This window comes from Akebia trifoliata, chromosome 11, assembly GCF_017979445.1.
Source record: "Akebia trifoliata isolate Shusen 1 chromosome 11, ASM1797944v1, whole genome shotgun sequence".
Taxonomy (NCBI): Eukaryota; Viridiplantae; Streptophyta; class Magnoliopsida; order Ranunculales; family Lardizabalaceae; genus Akebia; species Akebia trifoliata.
In genome coordinates this window covers 30,369,865-30,395,396 of record NC_141385.1, presented here as the reverse complement: position 1 = coordinate 30,395,396, position 25,532 = coordinate 30,369,865, and the positions used below count along the sequence as shown (strand labels likewise).

The 25,532-nt window shown below is 34.7% G+C and overlaps 1 protein-coding gene across 3 annotated transcripts in view; it reads left to right on the top strand.

Moving 5' to 3' along the window:
* The window catches only part of LOC147391243 (elongation factor G-1, mitochondrial-like), a 42,184-nt gene extending 16,879 nt beyond the window's left edge, over positions 1-25,305 (top strand). For 2 of the 3 annotated variants that reach the window (XM_086457416.1, XM_086457414.1), the window contains 12 exons: positions 324-390; positions 1,688-1,726; positions 1,840-1,900; positions 2,002-2,111; positions 2,860-2,934; positions 3,012-3,202; positions 18,001-18,126; positions 18,224-18,344; positions 18,951-19,051; positions 19,162-19,222; positions 24,153-24,206; positions 24,828-25,305. In XM_086457416.1, the coding sequence (XP_086313542.1) occupies positions 324-390; positions 1,688-1,726; positions 1,840-1,900; positions 2,002-2,111; positions 2,860-2,934; positions 3,012-3,202; positions 18,001-18,126; positions 18,224-18,344; positions 18,951-19,051; positions 19,162-19,222; positions 24,153-24,206; positions 24,828-24,929 (1,108 nt within the window). In that variant the 3' untranslated portion in view covers positions 24,930-25,305. Of the gene's footprint in view, positions 1-323; positions 391-1,687; positions 1,727-1,839; positions 1,901-2,001; positions 2,112-2,859; positions 2,935-3,011; positions 3,203-18,000; positions 18,127-18,223; positions 18,345-18,950; positions 19,052-19,161; positions 19,223-24,114; positions 24,207-24,827 lie in introns of all 3 variants that reach the window. The other variant, XM_086457415.1, reaches the window with a different exon arrangement.
* The last annotated feature ends 227 nt before the right edge of the window (positions 25,306-25,532 follow it).

Genomic DNA, 25,532 nt, shown 5'->3' with positions numbered 1-25,532 from the left:
TATTTATTATTTAAAAATAAATTGTATTTTAATTTTATAAGAAATAATATATTTTATTGTGTTTGATAATAAATAAGCATTTGAAACATGCAAACAATGTATAATATGGTTGTAAGGGTAACAAAAACAATTTACCAGTTTCAGCAATGTGTAACAAACATGATTCAGCATCTAAACAAACAACTTTTTCAGTACTTAAATTTAGCGCTTAATGTTATTCAGCACTTATTTTTTTCAGTTTAACAAACAGCACCTTAGAAGATGGAACTATGCTAGGTATAAATGTTTGCATGTAAGATAAATTCTAATGATTTTTATTGCAGAATATATGAGGGTGTAATTCGGAAGGGTGATTTTATAATTAATATAAACACAGGCAAGAAGATTAAGGTATGTTATGATGTGAGACATTTGATGCTTCCAAGGTATTAAATGTCAATTTCAGTGTCTATTTGGGTTAGCTTTGGAAATGGAAATATTTCATATATATATATTTTGACCAGTGTGGAATAAATGCGATTTTTATGGAAATGGTCGAATATTGAGAATTTGTTACATTGAAACTGCAGACAAATATAAAACTGGCATGAAAGCATACTTAGAGGTCAAACTATAGTAAACAACCATATGGTACAGATCAATAGTGTTTTGCTTTGTGTTAGCTTTGGTATCTGAGAGCTCAGTAACCAAACAAAAACAACAATATCTTACATAGAAATAAGAATATTAATGTCATTAACTACATACATAAACCTTCATGTTAAAACTCTTGCTTAAATAAAAAAATATTAAGAATTACATTAACATATTATTATATTCTATTTTTTGAATTATTATGTACAAATTACTATTAAACAACCAAATACTCAGAACATGCACAATTGTATGTGTGCTCTTATTTATGTATTACTATGCTTAAATAATCAAAATAAGACAATGTACAAATATCTAACTATAGTAAGTTCATTATTCTAATGAAATAATTTTATGAGTAATTTACAAGTCCTTTATGCAGGTAATTTATATTTTCGTTTTTTTTATATAAATTTATCAGTAATTTCTGAATAATCTTTTCATCAAGGAATATTTTTGTACAATTGTTTTGATTAAAGTAAACAATTCACCGAACTATTTCATGAAATGGGAAATGAATGCAAAAAACTATTAGTTAAATTTCGTCTAGAGCCTTGTGCAAAAGAAAATATTTCATTATGTTTCGTCGAAATATGTTTCACCTAGAGCCTTGTGCTTCTATGGTTCTATTTTGAGGTAATTAAAGCAACCTTTTTTGGATAAGTAAAAAGATTTCATTGACAATAACTAGAAGTTGTAGAAAGAACCTCAATGTGTAGAAAGTCGTGTCCTAGAAATTTATGGTCAGATGAACAAATTGTGTTCCCCTACTCAATTTTGTCGACAGCCATGTTGTGTGCCCTAGCATGAACCGAATGATTAGGATTCATGTTAGCATGAACCGAATGATTAGGATTCATGATAGGAGGTCGGTTGAACTGTGAATATTTTATTATATACACAAACTTTGGATCCCATGAAGAAAATTACTATTTTGTCTTTAAGTTGATCACAAGTCCTTTGTATACTCCAAACAGCTAATGTGCATTTGGAACCATGCTCGATTTTTCTCCTAAACTGTGCATGCTAAAGTTTATCTTCATTGTGCACACAGGTTCCTCGTTTGGTTCGTATGCATTCTAATGAGATGGAGGTAGTCTTCAGTGTGCCAAATTTCATTAAAACCCACATTGCAGTACTTCTGTCACTGACTGTTTCAATTCAAATTTGTTTACTAATTCTGTATCTGTATTTTTTATACTTTAGGACATTCAAGAAGCACATGCTGGGCAAATAGTTGCTGTATTCGGCGTTGATTGTGCATCAGGTACGCCCTGAGTTTATCCCTTTGAATTTATATGTTTTCTCTTTCTTCATGCATTTTTCTCCTCTAATTTTGATTTTTAAAATTTTTAATTCTTTCATTAGGAGATACTTTTACTGATGGATCTGTTAGATACACCATGACTTCTATGAATGTTCCGGAGCCAGTGATGTCTCTAGCCGTCTCTCCTGTATCCAAAGATTCTGGAGGACAGGTAAGTATTTTGCACTCACATGTATTTTCATTTTCTACTTTTTCATTCGAGTGTGTGTGTGTGTGGATAGCTTTCGGCAGACAATCTTAGGGGGACAGTGTTGGGAGACAATTGGTCCTATATGGCTTAAATGTTTCGGATTGGGCTGATTTTTTGCAAGGATGGTCTCTCTGGTGAGGAGATCATTCTCACAAAAAACCAGCCCAATCAGAAACTTCTAACCCCATCATAAGCGACAGTCCACAATTCTTCAACTTTGTAAACCACTTTTGATGGGGTTAGAAGTTCCAGATTGGGCTGATCTTTTGTGAGGATGATCTCTATGGTGAAGAAAAAAATCAGTCCAATCTGAAACGTTTAACCCATATAGGACAAATTCTGGCTCCCAACGTTGGCTGCCGAATGCCACCCTATATATATAGGGTCAGGTTCCGTAGACAAACTATTTTGTCCTATATGGGCTAAAAGTTTCGGAATGGCCTGGTTTTTTGTGAGGATGATCTCTATGGCGAGGAAATCATCCTCACAAAAAATCAGTCAATTTCAAAACTTTTTAGCCATGTAAGACAAAACTTTGTGTAAAACACTGTCTACAATTTTGTTTGCCAACGCTGCCCATATATATATATATATATATGTATGTATTTGAGAAGTGTAAGATGGAATTTTATTAAGAAATACATGCACAATTCATCATTAATTTAGTGGTATTAATTATGTTTCTCTTTATTTATTTTTGTTGTGACAGTTTTCGAAAGCTTTGAATCGCTTTCAAAGAGAGGATCCTACTTTTCGTGTTGGTTTGGATGCTGAGAGTGGCCAGGTGTGATTTGGTTCTAGGACTTCTTAATAAATTTCTTAACATTCCTTGTAATGACACCATGAATGCTTCACAAACAGACTATAATTTCTGGAATGGGAGAGCTGCACTTGGACATTTATGTTGAGCGCATCCGCAGAGAATATAAGGTTGATGCCACTGTGGGAAAGCCCCGTGTTAACTTTAGGGAGACAGTTACCCAGCGTTCTGAGTTTGATTATTTACATAAAAAACAATCTGGTGGACAAGGTCAATATGGACGGGTATGCGGGTAAGCATGGATGATATACTTTTATTGACAATTTGACATGAATTGCCTTTATTTCCTCCTGTAGAAGATCATATTAGGGTTAGGGAAGAAACAAATGGAGAAAGTGGGAAGAGTCAAACTTGATTCTCACTTTGAACCATGGTATATATATAAAACTAGAAAACAAATGAAATTACACAAATGCCTTTATGACACATATATAAAATACTGGTATATCTAACACCCCTTTTAAGTTGGAGAATATATATCATATAATCTTAGCTTGTTACGTAGAAAAGTAACCCTATCACTTCTCAACGACTTTGTAAACAGATCAACAAGTTGATCTTTAGACTTAACATACGTTGTGACAATTTCACTTCTCAGAAGCTTCTCACGAACAAAATGACTGTGCACCTTGATATGCTTCGTTTTCTCGTGAAACACTGGATTGAAAGTTATATGCATGTCTGCCTGGTTATCATATAAAAAACTCATAGGTGTCTTTATTGTGAAACCAATTTCCTGGAGAAAATGTCTCAACCAAATAAGTTCACAAGAAGTAGAAATGACTCTATATTCAGCTTTTGCACTTGACCTTGTCACCCAAATTTTTTTTTTTTTTTTTGATTAGTTGAAATTTTATTAAAAAGAGAAAAAGGTAGGGTTGAGTAGACCCCAAATACAACTTAACAAAGAAGATAAAAAAAGAATTCCCCTTAGGCCGCCCCTAAGTTACAAATAACCTCCCACCTAACAACATAATCCTAAAAAAAGATCCCTTTAAATACTTTAAAAATCTTTTCCCAAAAGAACAAAAGTCCTAGAATGGATAAGATGAGATCATGTATATGTTCCTTTCCCTCGAAAGTTCTACTATTTCTTTCCTTCCAAATCCCCCAACAAATGGTAAAAGGAAGCAAGCTCCACAAAATACGCCTAGAAGCTTTGAAAGAAAAATCACACACTAGCCAAGATTTAAAGAGTTCCTTGATCGTCTTTGGATAGCAACCAACCATGCTAAAGAGACCGATGAAATGGGACCACACTTGGCGAACAAAAGTGCAATGCAAAAATAAATGATCCGCCGTCTCCTCACTTCAACATGCACATCAAGCAACAATTAGGAATATGGAAGCCTCTTCTAATCAATTGGTCCAAAGCGGTTAAGTGAAATAAATACCAAAACTTGTGACGGGCTGGTCACCACAGTTGCTTCTTGCTTTTCCTTGATATAAGGTTACCTCCTATGAAGGTACAATAACTTGTGGTAGAACTCCTGTATGAGGGAGAACCAGTCCAATTTGCATCTGTACATCTTTCAATCCACATATGACCATTATGCTTGTACAACAAATCATGTCTTGGAGATCCCTTTAGGTACCTCATAATACACTGAACAACTACCTAGCGGCATCCTAAGTGCTTCCATAAACTGACTCACAATGCTAATAGCATGTGAGATGTCTGGTCTTGTGATGGTGAGGTAATTCAATTTTCCAACTAACCTTTTGTATCTACTAGGATCATCAAACCCATCTCTCTGTTCAGTTGTAAGTTTCAACTCTGGTCCATTGGGTTACTCATTGCTTTGTACTCAAGTAACCTTGTCTCTTCTAACAAGTATAACACATACTTCCTCTGAGAGAAACTAATTCCACGACTTGAATGAGTCACCTCAATTTTTACAAGTCCTTGGTATGAAATTGTTGTTGAAGATAAAACTTCAACCTCTGTATTCCGTCAGTATCACTACTAGTCAAAACAATGTCATCAACATAGACTATCAACAATACATACCCCTTTTCAATTTTTTATCAGAAAACTAAATGATTTGTCTGACATTGCATCATCCCAAATGCAAGAACCACATCATTGAACTTACCAAACCATGCCCGTGGAGATTGCTTTACATCATAGAGTGCTTTCCAAAGCTTACACACTTTCCCAATCTTCCCCTGAGTAACAATCTTAGGTGGTTGTTCCATACACTTACTCTTGTAAATCACAATGTAAGAAGGCATTTTTACCATCAAACTGATATAAGGTGATGTAAGACCGTGAATGTTACTCTAGGATGATAAATCTGAGATCAGATTTAATTACCATAAGCAATGCAAATATAAATCATTAGCTCATACATTCATGATTATGCAAGAGAATCCAAGCGATAATCAAAATAGTCCTAAGGTTCGTCACAATCCCACAATAATAGCTATTCAAGTACTAACAATAAGTTCCAATGGAAGACAAGTCTTACTTTAGCCTAGGATTTCAATTAGATATTCAAAATAGATTTCTAGGCTCAATTTTAATGCAAAAATAGCCAAATAAGTTGTGCTGATTTATGGGGGTAGCAAGTTAAAAACGTTTGGAGAAATTGTAGGCGAAAAAATGGAAAGTGATTAAGGTTTTAGGTGGTAAGGAATGATGTGATTTAAGTAGGGAAGGGTTAGGTCAGATTTTTACGAGTATTGAGGTTAGGTTTCAATGGAGAAGAGAATGTCGATGGGGTTTGATTTATAGAGTGGATTAGGTAGGGTTTAAGGATGTTTTAGAGGGTCAAAACAGAAATTTAATAGAAAAAGTGAGAAAGATGTTAAAAAATAAAAAATAAATACCCACTTCGATTGAGAAATCGATAGAGAAAACAAATGTTACCTTGAACTCACTCTAAATTGAGCTCATATCACACCATTGATGGGAATATCAAAGCTTCAGTCTCAATTTTACTCATCATTGAAGAAAATTACAGCAAGAAGCAAATATTTATAATGTTCTCTAAACCCTAAGTTAAATCTCAATCATCCAACTAAAATAAGGAGATCCAATGGTTGTAAATAAAATTAAAATAACTTAAATAAAACAAAAGCATAAATACCATCTATTTCCTAATCCCGTAACTTTATTTCCATTGAATTTTCAACCTAAGAAAACCTATTAAAAAATCAATATAAAGTTACTAAATTGCCCTTAAAACACTTATATTAACGCCATAGGCTAATAAAACATGAAAATAATCTCAAATATTCATCCTAAACACTAAAATAGACTCATAAGCATAAACTAAATAAAAACATGAAATATGATAACCCAATAAGATTCCATCGGTGCTCGTCTATAAGCTTCATGATGAGGACATCACAGGCATACCCTTCAGAGTGTTCCAAAGGAGTAACAGACACTTAGATTCATTGTGGATGGACGGAGTATGAACGTGAAGTTTATGGACGAGCACCGTTGTAATTTTATTGGGTCATCATATTTCATGTTATTTAATATATGTTTATGAGTTTATTTTAGTGTTTAGGATGAGTATTTGATATTATTTTCATGTTTTATTAGCCTATGGTGTTAATATAAGTGTTTGTAGGCAATTTGGTAATTTTATATTGATTGTTTAATGAGTTTTCATAGGTTGAAAATTCAATGGAACTAAAATTACGGGATTGGGACATAGATGGTATTTATGCTTTTGTTTTATTTAAGTTTTAATTTTATTTACAACCATTGGATCTCCTTATTTTAATTGGATGGTTGAGATTTGATTTAGGGTTTAATGAACATTATAAATGCTTGCTTCTTACTGTAATTTTCTTCAATGACGAATAAAATTGAGATTGAAGCTTTGATATTCCCATTAATGGTGTGGTGTAAGGCCACTTTGGAGTGAGTCCTAGTTAACGTTTGTTTTCTCTATTGAGGTGGGTATTATTTTTTAACATTTTCTTTCTTACTTTTTTTGATTAAATTTCTGTTTTGAACCTCTAAAACATCCATAAACCCTACCCAATTCACTCTATAAACCTAACCCCATTGAAACCTAACCTTAATACCCATAAAAACCTGACCTATCCCTTCCCTGCTCGAACCACATCATTACTTACCACCCTAATCACCTTTCGTTTTTTAGCTTACAATTTCTCCAAACATTGATAACTTGCTGCCCCCATAAGTCAGTACCACTTATTTGGTTATTTTTGCATTAAAATTGAGCCTAGAAATTTGTTTTGAATATATAACTGAAACCCTAGGCTAGAGGAAGACTTGTCTTCCATTAGAACCTATTGTTAGTACTTAAATAGCTATTATTGTGGATAGTGATGAACCTTAGGGTTCTTGTCGTTGCGCGTTTAGATTAAGAATCATAGAGATTATCTTATGCATGACATTAACTTCTAGGAAACCATAATCTTAGGTTGCATATGTTTACTCATAGTGTTGAGGGTGACCACTTCGAGAGGGATCTCGTTGAGCTTATTGAGTAGTTTCAAACCGTGACTCAAAATACCATTGATATCAATGCTTATTTGACTGCTTTGGAGTTTGCCTTACAAAACAACCCTGATGCCTTAGATGACACTGAGGTCCATATTGGAGGTCAAGGTAGAGGTTCATATTTAGGTCAAGGTGGAGGACGGGGTAGATTACCTCCACGATGTGTTGAGGTTCGGGATCTTGATGATCGAGTCATGCGTAGCGTCAAGATTGAGGCCCCAAACTTTGATGGACAACTTGATCCAAAGGCCTTTCTTGTCTGGTTATCTGACATGTACCACTTTCTTGAGTGGCATGAGATGTCTGAAGGTCGTAGAGTGAGGTTTGCCAAGATGAAATTAGTGGGCCAAGCTAAACTTTATTGGACTAATGTTGAACGCAGAATTGAGAGAGCTGATGAGTATCTCATTGTTAATTGGGTTGAGATGAAAGAGAAGCTCAAAGAGAAATATCTTCCCCTATCCTATCAAGAGAGACTTCTAAACCAATGGCAATTGCTTCACCAGGGATCTATGACTGTCAAAAGAATACATCGTAAAATTTGATGAATACATGATGCGACGCGATGTTAATGAAAATCCCCGTGTAACTCTCTTGAATTAGGATGGGCTTACGTCCTGAGCTTCAAAAAGAGCTCATTTCCCATGACATTAGCACCTTAGATCATGCCTATTAGATGGTGCAAGAGTTAGCGAGGTATTTGAAACCACAAGTAATCAATCGATTTGATTTTCGTGGCCGAGAGTTTTGACCTATTACTCTTGGAGCCAAACCAAACCCAGGAAATCCGCCACTTAGGAATCAGACAGGCACTACTTTCAATGTTAGAAATGACAAAGGAAAAGCCATAGTTGGTGAGCTTCAACGAGGGGATACAAAGAAAGATGTTACAGGTGCCATGGTCATGGACACCATGCATACCAATGCCCCTTTAGAGACACCAACAAAGCACTGTTGATAGATGAAGCAGAAAAGGATGAAGGCGAATAGGTTAGACTTGATGTAATATATAATTCTGAAGTTGGTGCCAGTGACGAGGAGGGTTATGACGACTCTGATAGTCACTTGGGTTGTGTTAGGTATGCCTCGTACGTTGATGAGGTTTCAAGAGTCTTAGTAGTTAGGTGTGCCCTAGCACAGGAGAAGAAAACAGATGACTGGCGTAGGACTTTTATCTTCCATACTTGCATTAAGTATGGGGAGAAGAATTGTAAAGTCATTATAGATAGCGGGAGTTGCACAAATGTTGTATCAGCTCATACCATATCCCGTTTAGGCTTAACTCTTGTATCCCACCCCCAACATTATAGAGTTGCATGGGTAGATACATAATCTATCCCAGTTTCCCAGTGGTGTCAGGTCCGCATTCAGTTTTCATCTTACAAAAAAAACCTTGTGGTGTGATGTCGTACCAATAGATGTAGGTATATTATTCTTGGTAGACATTGGTTGTACAACAATGATGTAACGATCTTTTGTCGTTCCAATTCCTGCTCTTTCACCCACAAGGGCAAGAAAATCAGACTCAACCCTTTGTTGCCTAAATCTCCCGCGGAAAAGAAAGAAAAAATGATTAAAACAGAGGTTAGTCAAGGGTTAAAGTCAAAGTCTCTCCATATCATAAATGTGAAAGAGTTTGAAAAAGAGACGAAGGATGTGACTATGATTTATGCATTGGTCACAAAAGAGGCCTCTCCTGCCTCAATTATGGAGATTCCTAGACAAGTGGAGCCGGTGCTTAAAGAATTTAGGATGTCTTTCCTGATGATCTTCCAAAAGAGCCTCCCCCAATACATGATGTCCAACATGCAATTGATCTCGTCCCCAGAGCGACTCTTTCAAACTTACCACATTATAGAATGAATCCTACTGAGCATGGAGAATTAAAGAAGCAAATTGACGAGCTTTTAGAAAAATTGTTCATCAGAGAGAATCTGAGTCCTTGTGTTGTGCCTTCCTTCACACTTAAAAAGGATGTTCCTTGGCGAATGTGTGTGGATAGTGGAGCAATCAACAAGATTACCGTCAAGTATAGGTTTCCAATACCGAGGCTCGATGACATGATGGCAAGTGCCATTATCTTTTCAAAGATAGATATTAAAAGTGGCTACCATCAAATTCACTTTTACGCAGGGGATGAGTGAAAAACTACATTCAAAACGAAAGATGGTTTGTATGAGTGGTTAGTCATGCCCTTTGGGTTAACTAATGCCTCGAGTACCTTAATGAGGGTTATGACGCAGGTGTTGAGACCCTTTATGGGTAAGTTCCTAATGATTTACTTTGATGACATTTTGATTTACAGCCACTCTCAAGAAGGACATGTAGATCACTTGAGACAAGTCTGCATTGTTAGGAAAGAACAACTCTATGCTAACCACAAGAAATGTTTGTTCATGTCCAATCAAGTTATCTTCTTAGGTTTCATAGTTTCCTCTGACGGAATGTCTGCAGATCTCGAGAAAGTCAAAGCCATATTGAAATGGCATGAACTACGAAACATTCATGAGGTTTGTAGCTTTCATGGTCTAGCTACATTTGATATACGGTTCATCAGAGGATTTAGTTTCATTATGTTCCCCATTATAGATTGCATACGAAAAGGGGAATTCAAATGAACGAATGCCGCAACTAAGGCATTTAAGGAGATCAAGTCAAGGGTGACTGAAGCTATTGTCATGCATCTCCCCGACTTTTCAAAAGTCTTTGAAGTAGCTTGTGATGTTTTAGGAGTAGGTATTAGTGGAGTCCTAAACCAGGAAAATCATCCGATTGCATACTCTAGCGAGAAACTAAATGATGCAAAACAAAAATACTTTATCTGTGACAAAGAATTCTACGCGGCAGTCCAGTCCTTGAGATATTGGAGACATTACCTATTGCCACAATAGTTCGTTTTGTTCTTAGATCAAGAAGCTCTGAGATACCGCAACTCCCAGAAGAAATTAAACCCAAGATATGTCAAGTGGGTTGAGTTTCTTCAAGATTACACATTTATACTTAAGCTCAAGGCGGGAGTTGAGAATAAAACTGTAGATGCATTGAGCCACAAGGTTGCACTATTGCATTCCATGAGTGTAGAAGTTACTGAATTTGAGCAAATTAGAAATGATTATCCCACGTGCCCAGATTTTGGGGAGTTATATTTGTTAGTCTCAAGAAATCAGATTAAGAGTAATAAAGAGTTTGTCTTACAGGATGGATTTCTATTTAGTGGTAGTAGATTGTGTGTTCTTCGCACATCCTTACGAGACTTTCTAATTTGGGAGCTCCATGCAGGTGGAGTAGTCGGTCATTTTGGTCAAGACAATTATTGTTCTCGTTGAGGATTTTATTGGTCAAGTCTCAAGCGAGACGTAGCTAAGATTATAATGCAATGTAAGACATGTCAACTGGCAAAACAAAAGAAGCAAAACATGGGTTTGTATACCTCTTTGTCGGTGCCACATTCCCCATGGCAAGACATCAACATGGATTTCATGCTAGCCGCCCAAAAACTATTTGGAAGCACAATTCTATATTTGTGGTAATGGACTGTTTCTCGAAAATGGTTCACTTCGTTGTTTGTTCAAAGACCTCTGATGCGTCTAACATAACAAAGATTTTCTTTGAGGAGGTAGTTCATTTATCTGGGTTGCCTAAGACCATAATGTTTGACCAAGATGTTAGCTTCATGAGTTATTTTTTGAAGACATTGTGGCACATGATGGGCACTAGGCTCCAATTTTCATCGGCATACCACACACAAATAGATGATGGTCAAATTGAGGTTGTCAATAGGAGTCTAGGAAATTTACTGAGGTGTTTAGTAGGAGAGCATGTTAGATCATGGGATTCATTACTGTCCATAGTTGAGTTTGCATATAATAGTTCCACTAATAAGATCACAAGTATGAGTCCATTCGAAGTAGTACATGGTTGTAAACGTAGGAAGCCTGTAGATCTTATACCCATGGTAGTATCATATAGGCCTTCTGAGTCAACAGAGTCATTTGCACGTCACATTCATGAATTGCATTCTGAGATCAGAAAAAAAAATTACTATGAGCAATGCACTATATAAATTATTTGTTGATGCACATCATAGGTTTAAAGAGTTTCAAGTAGGTGACTCAGCAATGGTTTGCATAAGGCCTGAGCGATTCCCATAAGGAGTTGTGAAGTAGTTACAAGCCTGTAGTGGTAACCCATTCAAAATACTCAAACGATTTGGTCCCAATGCGTATTACATTGGTCTTCCGACAAACATAGGGATTAGTCAGACCTTCAATGTGGAGGACTTGGTTCCTTTTCATGGCCCAACATCTATGTCTAATAATCCTTACTCGAGTCCTACCCTTGATCCTACCCAAACAATACCAATTTCATTTGATCATGCTAGACTTACTATTGATTTAGCCATTGACCTCCTCGTTTGACCCATAATACATATCATCCCAGTTTTCATAGTCTTTACCTCTAGTACCTACTTTGCCTCTCATGAGTGTAAAAATAGAGAATATCTTGGATCACCAAGTGGTCTCCACCAGACGTGGAGGTTATAAAAAATACCTCGTCAAGTGGAGAAACAGACTGGATTCATATAGCACATAGATTACAGAGATAGGGTTACAACGTATTGATCCAGACATATCGGAGAGGTATCACAGTTTTATCTCACTAGAGGCGAGTTCTTCTTAATCGAGGGGACTTGATGAGGACATCATAGGCATACCCTTCAGAGTGTTCCAAAGGAGAAAAAGACACTTAGATTCATTGTGGATGGACGAAGTATGAATGAGCATCGTTGGAATCTTATTGGGTTATCATATTTTATGTTTTTATCTAGTTTATGTTTATGAGTCTATTTTAGTGTTTAAGATGGGTATTTGAGATTATTTTCATGTTTTATTAGCGTATGGTGTTAGTATAAGTATTTAGGGGTAATTTGGTAACTTTATATTAATTTTTTAATGAGTTTTCATAGGTTGAAAATTCAATGGAAATAAAGTTACAGGATTAGGACATAGATGGTATTTCTGCTTTTGTTTTATTTATGTTGTTTAAGTTTATTTACAATCATTGGATCTCCTTATTTTATTTGGATGGTTGAGATTAGATTTAGGGTTTAAAGAACATTAGATTTTGGGTTTTGAACATCTATCTAAAACTCTAGGCTAGAGGAAGACTTGTCTTCCATTGGAACCTATTGTTAGTACTTGAATAGCTATTACCGTGGGATTGTGACGAATCTTAGGACTATTTTGATTATCGCTTGAATACTCTTGCATATCCATGAATGTATGAGCTAGTGATTTATATTTGCATTGCTTATGTTAATTCAGTCTGATCTTAGATTTATCATCCTAGGGTAACTTTCACGGTCATGCATCACTTCACGTCCATATTTCTTCCATCCACAATGAATTTAAGTGTCTTTTTCTCCTTTGGAACACTATGAAAGGTATGCCTGTGATGTCCTCATCACAAGGGCTAGTCAGACATAATAGCTAATGCAATCAACACTCAAGTTGAGGTAATTTTCGTTACTTGAGAGTCTCAACATAGTCAACTTCATAAGTTTGTGTGTATCTTTTAGCAACTAACTGAGCTTTCAATCTATCAACTGTGCCATCAGGATGAAATTTAACTACACAGACCTTCTTACAATCAACAACATGCTTCCCAGGAGGAAGAGAAATTAGAGACCAAATGTCATTATGATGTAGAGCACCCACCTCATCAACCGTAGTTGTGTTCCATCACGGGTGAGATAAGACATCTTAGAGATTCTTAGGAATCAAAACAGAAGAGACAATGTAAATAAAAGAAGACAACGAAGCATAAGAAACAAAATTAGAAATAGGATGTCTAACAACACAAGAACAAATACCTTTGCAAATAGCGATAGGTAATTCATTAGAAGATGAAGCAATATCCATTACCTAAGCAGAAGGAGGTACCGGTACAAGAGTTGAAAATAGATCTTCAGACAGCAAAGAAGTTGGTGCTAACGGTGCAGTAGTGATCCTCCTAGTGGTACTCTTATGATAAACTTGAAGTTGTAGAGTAGGACTGAGTTCAAAAATAGGAACATGAACAGATAAAGAAATACTTTATAATGTAGCATCAACAGAGGACCCAATAGAGAAATTTGGTGTATACTAAAAACATGTAACATCAGCACAAATAAAGTGTTTGCATAATGTGGGACTATAGCACCGGTAACCCTTTTGGGTACGAGTACCCAAGAAACACACATTTCAAATTCTTGGGATCTAACTTGTTGTGAATAAGACCCAAATGATGAACAAAACACACCAAAAACATGAGAATAAAGAAAAATAGGACGATCAGAAAATAAGATTTGATGTGGAGAAGAACCATCAAGGAAAATAGTAGGCATACAGTTAATGAGATGACAAGCATTAAGCATTACCTCACTTCAATAATATTTGGGAACCTTCTTTTGAAACATTAAGGCACGAGCAACCTCAAGAAGGTGACGGTTTTTATGTTTAGCTACCTCATTTTGTTGATGGTTATGAACATAAGATGATTGATGGATGATATCATGAGACACAAATAAGTAGTATAACGATCAAGAAAAAATTATTTTGCATTATCAGAATGTAAAATGCATAAAAAAGTACCAAATTGGGTTTGAATTTCCATATGAAATTGCTGAAATATATTAAATAACTCATAACGATACTTCATTAAAAATAACCAAGTCATTCTTGAGTAGTGATATCCACAAAAATAACAAAATATTTAAAACCTAAATAAGTAGTGGGAGAAGGACCCCACCCATTAGAATGCACCAAACGAAAATGACTGGCCTCTCTACGACTCACGCTAAGTGGAAAAAACATTCGATGGTATTTTCTAAACTGTCACGCTTAACAATTAAGTGAAGTTTAAAATAAAATAAAAGGAGCTAGACTCCGTAAAACATGAGGAGGATGACCAAGCAACAATGTCATTGAAAGGTGTTAGAAGGTGAATGAAGAGCTGTTGAGACTAGAGCACTATTCAGAAGATACAAACCATCTACTTCACACCCGCCATCAATCATCTTCTCATTTTTTTATCTTGAAACACACAGTGAGAAGGGAAAAATGTCATTGAACAATTCAATTTCTGTGTAAGTTGACTCATAGAAAGAAGACTAAATGGAAATTTAGGAACATAAAAGATCGAGGACAAAGAAAAACTAGGACTGGATTGTGAAGTTCGTAACCCAACAACTTTTGAAAATGACCTATCTACTAATTTAACGTTTTGATAAGATGGAAGAAAATGATAACATGTGAAAATTACCTGTCATATAATTTGATGCACCAGAAACAATGATTCCAAGGGCTGGTGGATAATAATAAACTAGTGGATACCTTACCTGTCTGGGTTAAAGTAGCAGTAGCTGATGAGTTGGAGACTAGTATGTCATACTTCTCTTGAGTAAGGACAATGGTTTCCTTTTCAACACTCTGATAAGATGAAATAGTAGCCTCACACATCTTGAGCTGCAGATAATGATGCCTGAGGGACAACTAGTCTCCCATGAAGATCCCCACAAAAGTCAATAGTGTGCACATCCTTACCACAATGTGTACACTCTCGGATTCCATGACATCCCCTTGAATCTCTACTACCATCTCTATCTCCGCGACCACTAGCACATCCTCCACGACTACCTTTGTGAGCATTACCACCACGATTTGCAAGAGTAGTTCAAACAGAGTGATTACTCGCAGGTTGGCCACTATCTAATAGAGTGGTTCTCTTTAGCTTGGAAAAAACATTTGTCAAGGAAGGAAGATCAGGACTTCCTAAAATTTGAGACTTGATTACATCGTATTCTGATTTGAGGGATGAAAGACGACGAACATCATCCATATTCTCTCTTTGCTTCTGCATTTGAAGGATATCACTGGAAATAGGTTGATATTGATTTGATTCTTCCCACATACGGGTCAATGAAGCGTAGGTTTGATTTAGAGTTTTATCATTTTGTTGTAAGGAGAAATATTGTTGAGCGTTCTCTTAAATTCGAGTTATATTGTTGGATCTTGAATAGATGTGCCTCATTTATTCCCAAATCTCTTTCGCAGTATCCAAAAGTATTATTTTAATTTAACACTGATTTGTGACTCCATACTGTTCCGGAACCAAGTATCAATTTGAGCATCTTCCTATTCTCATACCTCAATGGCTTTTTCATCTACAGAATTAGATTTCGCCCTGGTTAAATGAGATTTTTTACCTTTGGCCTTTAAAAATATCTCGACGACTTTCGACCATTGTATATAGTTGCTTCCATTTAAGCGAATAGAAGTCATTTGAGTTCCAATCAAATTAGTAGATATACCCAAGATAGTCTTCTGTCCCATGATGAAACAATTGATTACCCAAAAATCAATAAAAATGCTCTACAATTTTCAGCACTTCCTTTACAAAATTAATTTTCTTTTAAGATATTTTTGTAAATGATTTTATACTGGTGGAAAATTTCTTCGTCACGAATTCCGTATAACCAAGATCTGCACAAAACCTCCCAAAAATAGAGAAAAATCTATCCCAATGAAGTCGCAAGGTTCTAAAACTCATCTAGATAAAATCACAAGGCTTCAAAACCCTTTTCAGATAAAATTGCAGATCTCCAGTACCTCTAAAGATGAAGTTGTAGGGTACCTTGAAGGCCAGAAACACAATCTGAAACCTAACCACCACAACCAACCCTCTAATAATTGATGAAAATCCCTTGACCTATGATCACATTAGGGATATTTTCCAACCACAAAGATAAAATCCTCCAAACAGAGGATTTTAACCACCATGAGGATAATAGGTACAAATCAGATCAGAAAAATCTGGTTTATACTAAGAGAAAAAAGAGGAAAAAAATGCATAAGAAGATGAGAGAGAACCAAAATATGATCACCAGAGAAGTTTTGATACCATATAGAAGATCAGACTAGGGTTAGAGAAAAAAAAGAATGGAGAAAGTGAGAGGAGTCGAATTTGACTCTTTAATTATGAACCGTGGTATCTATATCATAAAACACCACTAAGTTGGAACAATCGTGTGTGACACAAAAGTCCAATCAACTACAGTGTTGTGGGAGACAAATCCAAGACAAACCTCCCATCATCTACAGTTTGTGGGTTAAACCTCTCATCAAGCTATAGTGTCATGAGACCTATTTTATTTCCTTTATTCTTTACCTCCTTTAATTGTACTATTTTCTCTTCTACTCTTTTAATTCACTTTATTATATTTCATCTTTTACCCATTTAATCTCAATTTTTTTAATAATACCCCTCCAACTCTATTTTTTCACTTTACCCCCTTTACTCGAAAGTGAATGCCCCCCTCTAACTTTACTATATATTATCTTTTACCCCTTTAGTCCACTTTATTATTTTTCATCTCTTACCAATTTAATCTCATTTTTTTAATAATATATCTTCCATCAAGTTATAATTTTTTGGGACCCACTTTATTTCATTTATTCTTCATCTCCCCTAACTTTACTATATTTCCTCTTTTCCACCTTTAATCTCAAATATTTTGTAATAGTTTTGTGGGTTAAACCTCCCATCATGCTATAGTTTCATGGGACCCACTTTATTTTCTTTATTCTTCACCTCCTCTAATTTTACTATATTTTTTCTTCTACTCCTTTAAATCACATTATTATTTTTCATCTTTTTTCCCTTTTGTCTCAATTTTTTTTCCACCTTCACCCCCTTAACTTGAAAGAGAATGCCCCCCCCCCTCCCCAAAGTTTACTATATTTTCTCTTTTACCTCGTTAATCCACTTTATTTTTATTTTTTCCGTCTCTTACCCTTTAATCTCAATTTTTTTTAATAATATCCCTTCCATCAAGCTATAGTTTCTTGGGACCCACTTTATTTTAGTTATTCTTCACTTTCCCTAACTTTATTATATTTCCTCTTTTACCCCTTTAATCCACTTCATTGTTTTTCACTTTTACCTCTTTAAACTCAATTTTTTTATATAATAATAGCCCTCCCAATTTTATTTATTTTTCGCTTTTACCCCCTTAACCTGAGAGAGGATGCCCATGCCGTAGGAACAGGTGAATTTTAGTACATATATAAAACTAGAAAACAAATGAAATTACACATATGCCATTATGGAACATATATAAAATACTGATATATCTTACACCTTCTAAGCTAACATGCCTAGAAATTTAAATTCACATTACATATATATGTGCATATATTTTGCCAAAATGGACCGTCAATTGGAATGTTATTTCAACTATCCATAGTTAGGATGAAATTTATTATGTGATGCTTCAGCATCTTGTATTTTGTTTTTTTTTTCTTCCTGATCTAGTGCGTTTTTTGTTGGGTGCCCGTCTTGAATGCCTTTCTTTTGACTTTTATCGATAAAATCTTTATCGATATTAAAAAAAAGAATATGAATAATAATAACTGAATGAAAGAATTCCTCAATAATATTTTTTTGCTACTTTTCCTTTCTCTTTCATCAACGAATTTATTTATTTGTTTTAACTTTTACAGGTATATTGAGCCACTTCCAGTAGGGTCCCCTACAAAGTTTGAATTTGAGAACATGATTATAGGGCAAGCTGTACCATCAAACTTTATCCCAGCAATTGAGAAGGGTTTTAAAGAAGCAAGCAATTCGTGAGTACTTAGTTTCTTAATAAAAGCTGAGCCTGAACATGAATTTATATCTTTTGAGATTCTCTATGTTTATTATATTCAACCATTACCTGTACAGGGGTTCATTGATAGGGCATCCAGTTGAGAATATACGTGTTGTTTTAACTGATGGTGCATCTCATGCTGTGGATTCGAGTGAACTTGCTTTTAAACTAGCATCAATATATGCATTTAGACAGGTAGCTTCTTATTCTTGAATCATTTTTTTTTCCAACTGTGGTGCATAGTTTCGTAAGGATAAATTACACTTTGACCCCCTTATGATTTGGCATAATTCTATGTTGACCCCTTAACATTTTGACAATTGCACTTACCTCCCTTATAGGTATGTAATGGGCTCACTTACCCCCTTTCCATCTATTTTCCCTCAATTTTAAAAGGATAAATATGATTTTTTTTTAAAACTTTTATAAAGATTATTTTGCCCTTTCTAAAATGGCATTCTGTCACTAATAAATATACGACCCTTGCGAAAAAATGGGTTCATATGTAAGAGAGAGAATGTTTAGATGGGGCATTTTTATCTTTTAAAATTTATTTATTTTTTCTATGAAATAAACATAAACTAAGAGGTTAAAATAGTAAAAGGCATTTGAACGTTAACAATGTTTGTGATAGGGGAGGTAAGTGCAATTGTCAAAACGTTAGGGGTCAAAGTGTAATTTACCCGTTTCTTAATGAAGACCTATGTTTCAGAGCTTGTAGAGGCACTGCTTTTCCTTGGAGAATGTTAGATTTTCGTATCTTCCATTAATTTTCACATTGTTGCTCAATTTGTGAAACAGTGTTATGCAGCAGCAAAGCCTGTGATATTGGAACCCGTGATGTTGGTGGAGTTGAAAGTACCAACAGAATTCCAGGGTAGTGTTACTGGTGATATTAATAAGTGAGTTACTTATAAATGCTCATCTTTCTGTCCTGGAATTTCGATTTTTTTTCTGATTAACATTTGGAACTGAAAACATCTTTTTTATTTTATTTTTTATGATATGGTAGGAGAAAAGGTTTAATTGTTGGAAATGACCAGGATGGAGACGATTCTGTAATTACAGCACATGTGAGTATCCATTTTTTATTGTATATGTTGGCTGGTATTTCCATATTTTGGTTATATGCAGTACTCTTTGCAAATATATGTGATTGCTGAATCTGCTTTCTCGGATCTTCTAAACTCTGAATTTGTGGTAGAATGGTTGGTGGATCAGGTTAGTCATAACCAAGGTATTAAATTCGATTTTGGTTAGTCTGGAAATGGAAATATTTCAATCAATGTGGAAATTAATACAATGTTTTGAAATGACAGAAATATTGAAGAAATTTTCATCGACTCTGTAGGAAATGATAAAATAGGCATTAACAGTGTTTTAAAGTACCTAAAGCACGTACTTGAGGCATTTAGGGTTCTTGAGGCGAGATATAAAATTAAAAAAATATAAAAACTAGTAAACAACCTTCAATCAAATAAAAATTAAACATTAAAAATGTAGGGAAGTAACAATGTAATATAGTAGCAAAATAGTAATGTATCATCACTCATCAAGCATCAAACATCAAATAAATAACTACTCTAGGCCTAGGAATGAAGTTTTATACCCTATTATAAACTAGAGAAGAATTAAAACAACTAAAAATCATTTCCATCATCTTCACTAGTAAGGTCTTCCAAAGAATCATCATTGAGACGTTCTGCCGAACCTATTAAGGCGTAAGCCTCGATGCATATTGAGACGTGAGGCGTAGGCCTCATTCCTCTAAGGCGTAAGCCTCACTAATGTTTGATGAGGCTTAAGCCTCAAGGCATGAAGCCTACACCTCGCCTTGAGGCATACGCCTTATGCCTCGAGGTGTAGGTATTTTAAAACACTAGGCATTAAAACACACACATTAAGACATCAAAATATAATAAACAACCATATGGTGTGTGAAATTGAAGATCAACAACATTTTGATACAAGTACACGCAAATATTGAGGTTTCAGCACAGAAAAATAATAATACTTTTCATGGCTGATTGTGTGTGTACTTATATACACATGTCCTAATATGCTTAGAATACATTAAAATAAGATCAAATAAATAACAAAATAATCATAATTCATTTATACTAGTAGATAAATGTTATATGCAATTTTTTATATTAGAAAATACTGTGTAATTTAGAAGTTCTTTCTAAAAGCAATTATAAGTTCTATCAGTTATCAAAAAAGAATATTTCAGTCGAAGTTTATTGTTCATCAAAATACTTCCACTGAAATATTGCATTTTTATACCTAAAATTTGATAACTTCAATCGGAGTTCACTTTATTCATCAAAATATTTCCCAAAATAAATTGATGGATTTCCATCGAAATATATATAAGAGGAAACTGTTGGTTTAATTTCGTGTCAGAACTTGTGGAAATGGAAATATTGTGTGGAAAAATGTTGAAATTTAATACTATTGTCATAACCTATATGTTGGTTGAATTTCACTTGAATGTCCCTCTCTCTCGTCTTCAACCCTTGTGCAATTCTACAAAATAAGGTTCTCCTAAAAGGCCTTGTGCCAAACCAGTCAACCACAAGTTGATCACAAAAGGTTCAACGACAGTTGCACTAGAGCAGAAATGTCATGGAAAACAATGAATTCGTCAATTTGATTGGTCATCACTAAAGAGATTAAATTTTCATCTTGAGTGATGTTTTAGTTAGGAGATAAACCTCTAAAACATTGAATGTTTTAGTCAATGTTCCGTTCCAATCTCCGCCAAAACTGAAATGTTTTGCCGAACATTCCGTAAGGACATGAAACTTTGAACCATGGTCATGAACACTGCAAATGACAACCCTTTAGCTAGATCTTAATGTTTTCAATGGCCAACCACTCACACTAGGCATTGTTGAGTTTAGTCTCATATTGGACACAAATTGCCTTGTCTCCCTCCGTATAACTCCTAGGCCTCTCCACTCATTACCAATTGGTTTTGAGTTGGACCCCCAAATTTATCATGGTATCAGAGCGGGCCTTTCTCTCCTTCATGTCACCTAGTTCATATCTTTTTTTTTGAAAAGTAATCACCCAATTCATATCTCCACGTGCTTTGGCCAAGTCTGGCCCACACGTGTGGGGGCGTGTTGAGTTTAGTCCCACATCAGACACAAATTGCCTTGTCTCCTTCCTTATAACTCTTGGGCCTCTCCACTCATTGCCAATTGGTTTTGAGTTGGACCCCCAAATTTATCAGGCATGTGGTTCTATGTAAGGCTGTACAAAATCGCCAGGTTTTCCCCACTATAGGGGGTTTCTTCTTGTCTCAAAACACAGGAATTTGAATCTCAGATAGTTTCACGAGTGGTAGAATGATCCTAACTGTGATTTATTGTTAGGTTATGGATAACAGTGTTGGAATGGGATGATTAGGTGGCTCAAAGTAGTTTTGGGATGAGAACGTGCCTTAATGCTACTTGATGCCAATTTAGATATGTGGTTTGCAACAACGCAAAGCAAGCTCATTGTCGGTGGGGTGGGGAACAATCTCCTACCCAAGCAACCCCACACTCTCTCAAGGGATGAGAAAAGCTCTCTCGAGCTAAACAAATTCTACTCTCTAGTTCAAACATCCCTGTTTTGTGCAAATGGAGGTTTGTTCAGTTCACCCTAAATCCTAACACTATCCATTGATCGTCGTTTTTTTTTGCTGAAAGAAAATTGAAAATCAATGGAATAACCCTAATTGCAAAATGAAAAGCACGATTTTCTTAAACCAAAATGCTTCTCAATTATCACCAATTACCATAGTATTGAATTTTATCATATTTCCACAAGAAGTTTGGTCCCACTTTCTCCCTTTTTTTGGTGTAGCGGGCTGCATACCCTATTCAATCGAAGGGCTGTTTGAGTCTTGGTGTTCTTGGGGTTATCCATTCAAAATCTCAAAGCTGATCCTTTGGAATCTCTTTCCTATTGCCATTTGTTGGGGATTGTGGAAGGAAAGAAGAAGCTTATTTTTTATGGGAAGGAACTTTCAGTTCAAGATCTTTTGCTGTCCATTTTGGGTTATTGTTTTTTTGGGGAAAAGTTTCCAAAGAGTTTAAAGAAATTTTCTTAGAGAATTTTGTTGTTAGGTGGGATTTAGTTTGTAATTTAGAGGCCGCCTAAGGGGCTTTCCTCACCTCTTTTTGTTAAATTTGTATTTGGGGTTATCTCGTCCCCTTTGTTTTCATAAATAAAATTTAAACTTATTATTAAAAAAAACATATTTCCACAAAATATACCTAGATATTTCCATTTCCACAAGGTCCAACTCAAAATTTAGCTGATATTTTCTATTTGGATATTATTCGTCTCATGAAATATTTTTGGTGAGCGGTGATTGACCGAAATAATCAAATTTTTGGTATAAAATGCAATATTTCGATGAGAATATTTCAATCAATAATAAGTTTCGTTTGAAATATTCTTTGTTGAAAAATTATTCTGAAAATATTAATAAAATTTATAAAAAAAAATGACTGAATTTATAAATTGCTTATAGAAAAGATTTGTGAATTACACAATAATAATAGTAGTCACTAGGAGGGCTTAGACTTATATAGCTCAGTTGGTTTTCACATTGCAAAGCAACTTTGAGGTCATGGGTTCAAGTCAATACTTACCCATAAAAAGGTAATCTCGAAGATAAAAAATACATGTAACAGTCACTTATCAATATAAATTAATGAGAATTATGCATTATCTAAATCGTCTTATTTTGATGTATTCTAAGCATTTTAGTATATTAATATAAGCACATATATAAAATCGTCCAGGTACTAGTTAGTTGGATCTATTAGTAATTTATTTATACATGTTTAAGAATTAAAACATAATAACTTGAATATATTACTTAATAGTTTATTCATCAAGTATTTTGCATATCAAGGTGTATTTAGTTAATTAGATATTATTATTTTCATTTCCATGTTGAATATTATTGTTTTAAGTCTCGGTCTCTCAATTACTTACTCTTATATGTGGTGGAAAGTTTTTTATCTTCCATATTTCACAATTTAAACGATTATTATTGATTTTTCAATATAAAATTCCTTGATATTTCCATCATTTCCATGAAAATTGTACTATTTCGACTCTAATCGAAATATTTTCATTTTTGGGTTGTATAAAACTGAATTTAATATATCTTGCCTATCACTTTGGTTTTGAGATCATGTGACATCTTTATATTTCTTTATGTCCTTAAATAATTCCTATTAGCTTTGAGAAAATGCGCAAATGGATAACATTTTGAAAATAGGCAAATCCTTAGTTGATATATTTTCAACCCAAAATCCTTGTAATATTTTTATCGTTTTCTTCAATTTTCCCATTTTATCCCATCACCTAGAATAAAATAAAAATGATTTGTGGGTCATATTTACAAGGAATATAGTGTTTTGTGCTTATATTGACTTTTTTAGTGTTTTATGCTATTGTTGGTGTCGCAATTGATTGGGCTTGTAGAGATTAGGGCTAAAAGAAATTATATAATATTTGTAGTTGAAGGGCCTTAATTATAGCAACACATCCCCGTGTGCCTCCCACCTCAAGTTACTTATGAAGAATTAGGTTGTTTTTTGTGTGTATCTATTTTATTTGCTTTAAGTTTTTATGCAAAACTGGTTGCACAAAACTTCAATGTTCACACGAAGAACATCCCATGCCTTGATACTGTGGCCCCAGAAAAAGGGTTCAGACTCTGCCCGGCATGTCATTTCCTGTTTAGTGTACTAATTATGTTTATCTTAGTGTTAAAATCTTATTAAGTGTTTATTTAATTTAGAACTTTTAGAATGAAAATGCAGATTTTCCTCATTGTCAGTTTAATGAGAGAAACAAGGCATTGGATATCATTTGCATGTCACTTTACATTCAAATAATATGGATTATGGCTGAATGACATGTTTCTTTGAATCATTTTTTTGGGTTTCAGGTGCCTCTGAATAATATGTTTGGATTTTTGGGTTTCAGGTGCCTCTGAATAATATGTTTGGATACTCAACAGCTCTTCGTTCAATGACTCAGGTAAAGTCAAATATCCTTCTTTAACATGAATGATATGCGCGCTTGTTCTCATGGTACACCATCATGATTGCATTCCAATGTTCAAGCATGTATGACTTACCTGTCTGGGTATTTGCCCATTCAATTGATGAGTGTCTCTTACCTTTGGTTTGGTTGTGCACCCCATGTGGGCCTTTATTCTTGAGAGTTTCTATTGGCACCAAAATTTTTTCTTATTACACTACATTAAAATAAAAAAAAATAAAACTCAATGGTTGAGAATAGGTAGTAGTTGGGGTGGTGATAAAAACTCTTTTTTTTTGTGTGTTTAGATTTCTATTTGGTAGATTTAGGATTTTGTAATAGCCTAATCCTAATTGTCAACAACTGTTGATGTTGTTTGAATGTGTTTTAATACTTTAAAATGTTGAGATAAGAACTTGAACAAAACTTTTGTAATGTTTGAATGGTGTGTTTTAATCTTTAATTAGGCCATGATAAATAATTTAACAAAAATTGGGTGTAATAAGCAAAAGTTGGGGTGCAAAATGGCTGCTCTCTTATTCTTCCCAAGTGATATTTCCCCATATATCTTGGGAGGTAAATATTATCGATTATAAACAATCGGTTTTGGTTGTGCAGGGCAAAGGTGAATTCACTATGGAGTATAAGGAGCATTCACCAGTTTCTCAGGACGTACAGATGCAACTTGTCAACACTTACAAGGCCAGCAAGGCAGAGTAGAGCCATATGCGGTGGTGATATTCTTTTTGCAACCATGTAACGATTGATCGGTTCTCTAATTTATATATTTTATCGAATGAGAAATGTTTCCATTCTTCTTCAATTTTGTGATTTAGTAGAGGTGAATGTTTTTATATTTGATGTGATCATAATTTATATATAGTTGGTGTCAATAAATTTTGAGATACCCAAATAAATGTAGTTTGCAATTTCTTCTGATCAAAATTTATGAGTATGGCCGGTACGTTACTCGAACAAATGTTACTTAGTCAAGAGTCTCTTTGTACTTCAGATGGTAAATACTTGTATCAGATTTTGATTATTGAAATCAGTTGCATACTCGCAGGTTGAAATTTATTTTGAGAGTTTCTATTCCCACACTGACTTTTACTTGGAGCATTCCAGGATCTATTAATTCTTGAGATATTTACGAAAACATGCACGACTTTTGTTCCAAGTAAGGTTTTGGTATCCAGTTCATTTAATTTACAAAAACATGCACACGGTATAGTGTTCACTTTTACGTCTCGGCGAACTTGTAAGTCTAAAAGTGAAGAACTTACAAGTTTGTAGACGCAGAATACCGAAACTGGAATTTCATCG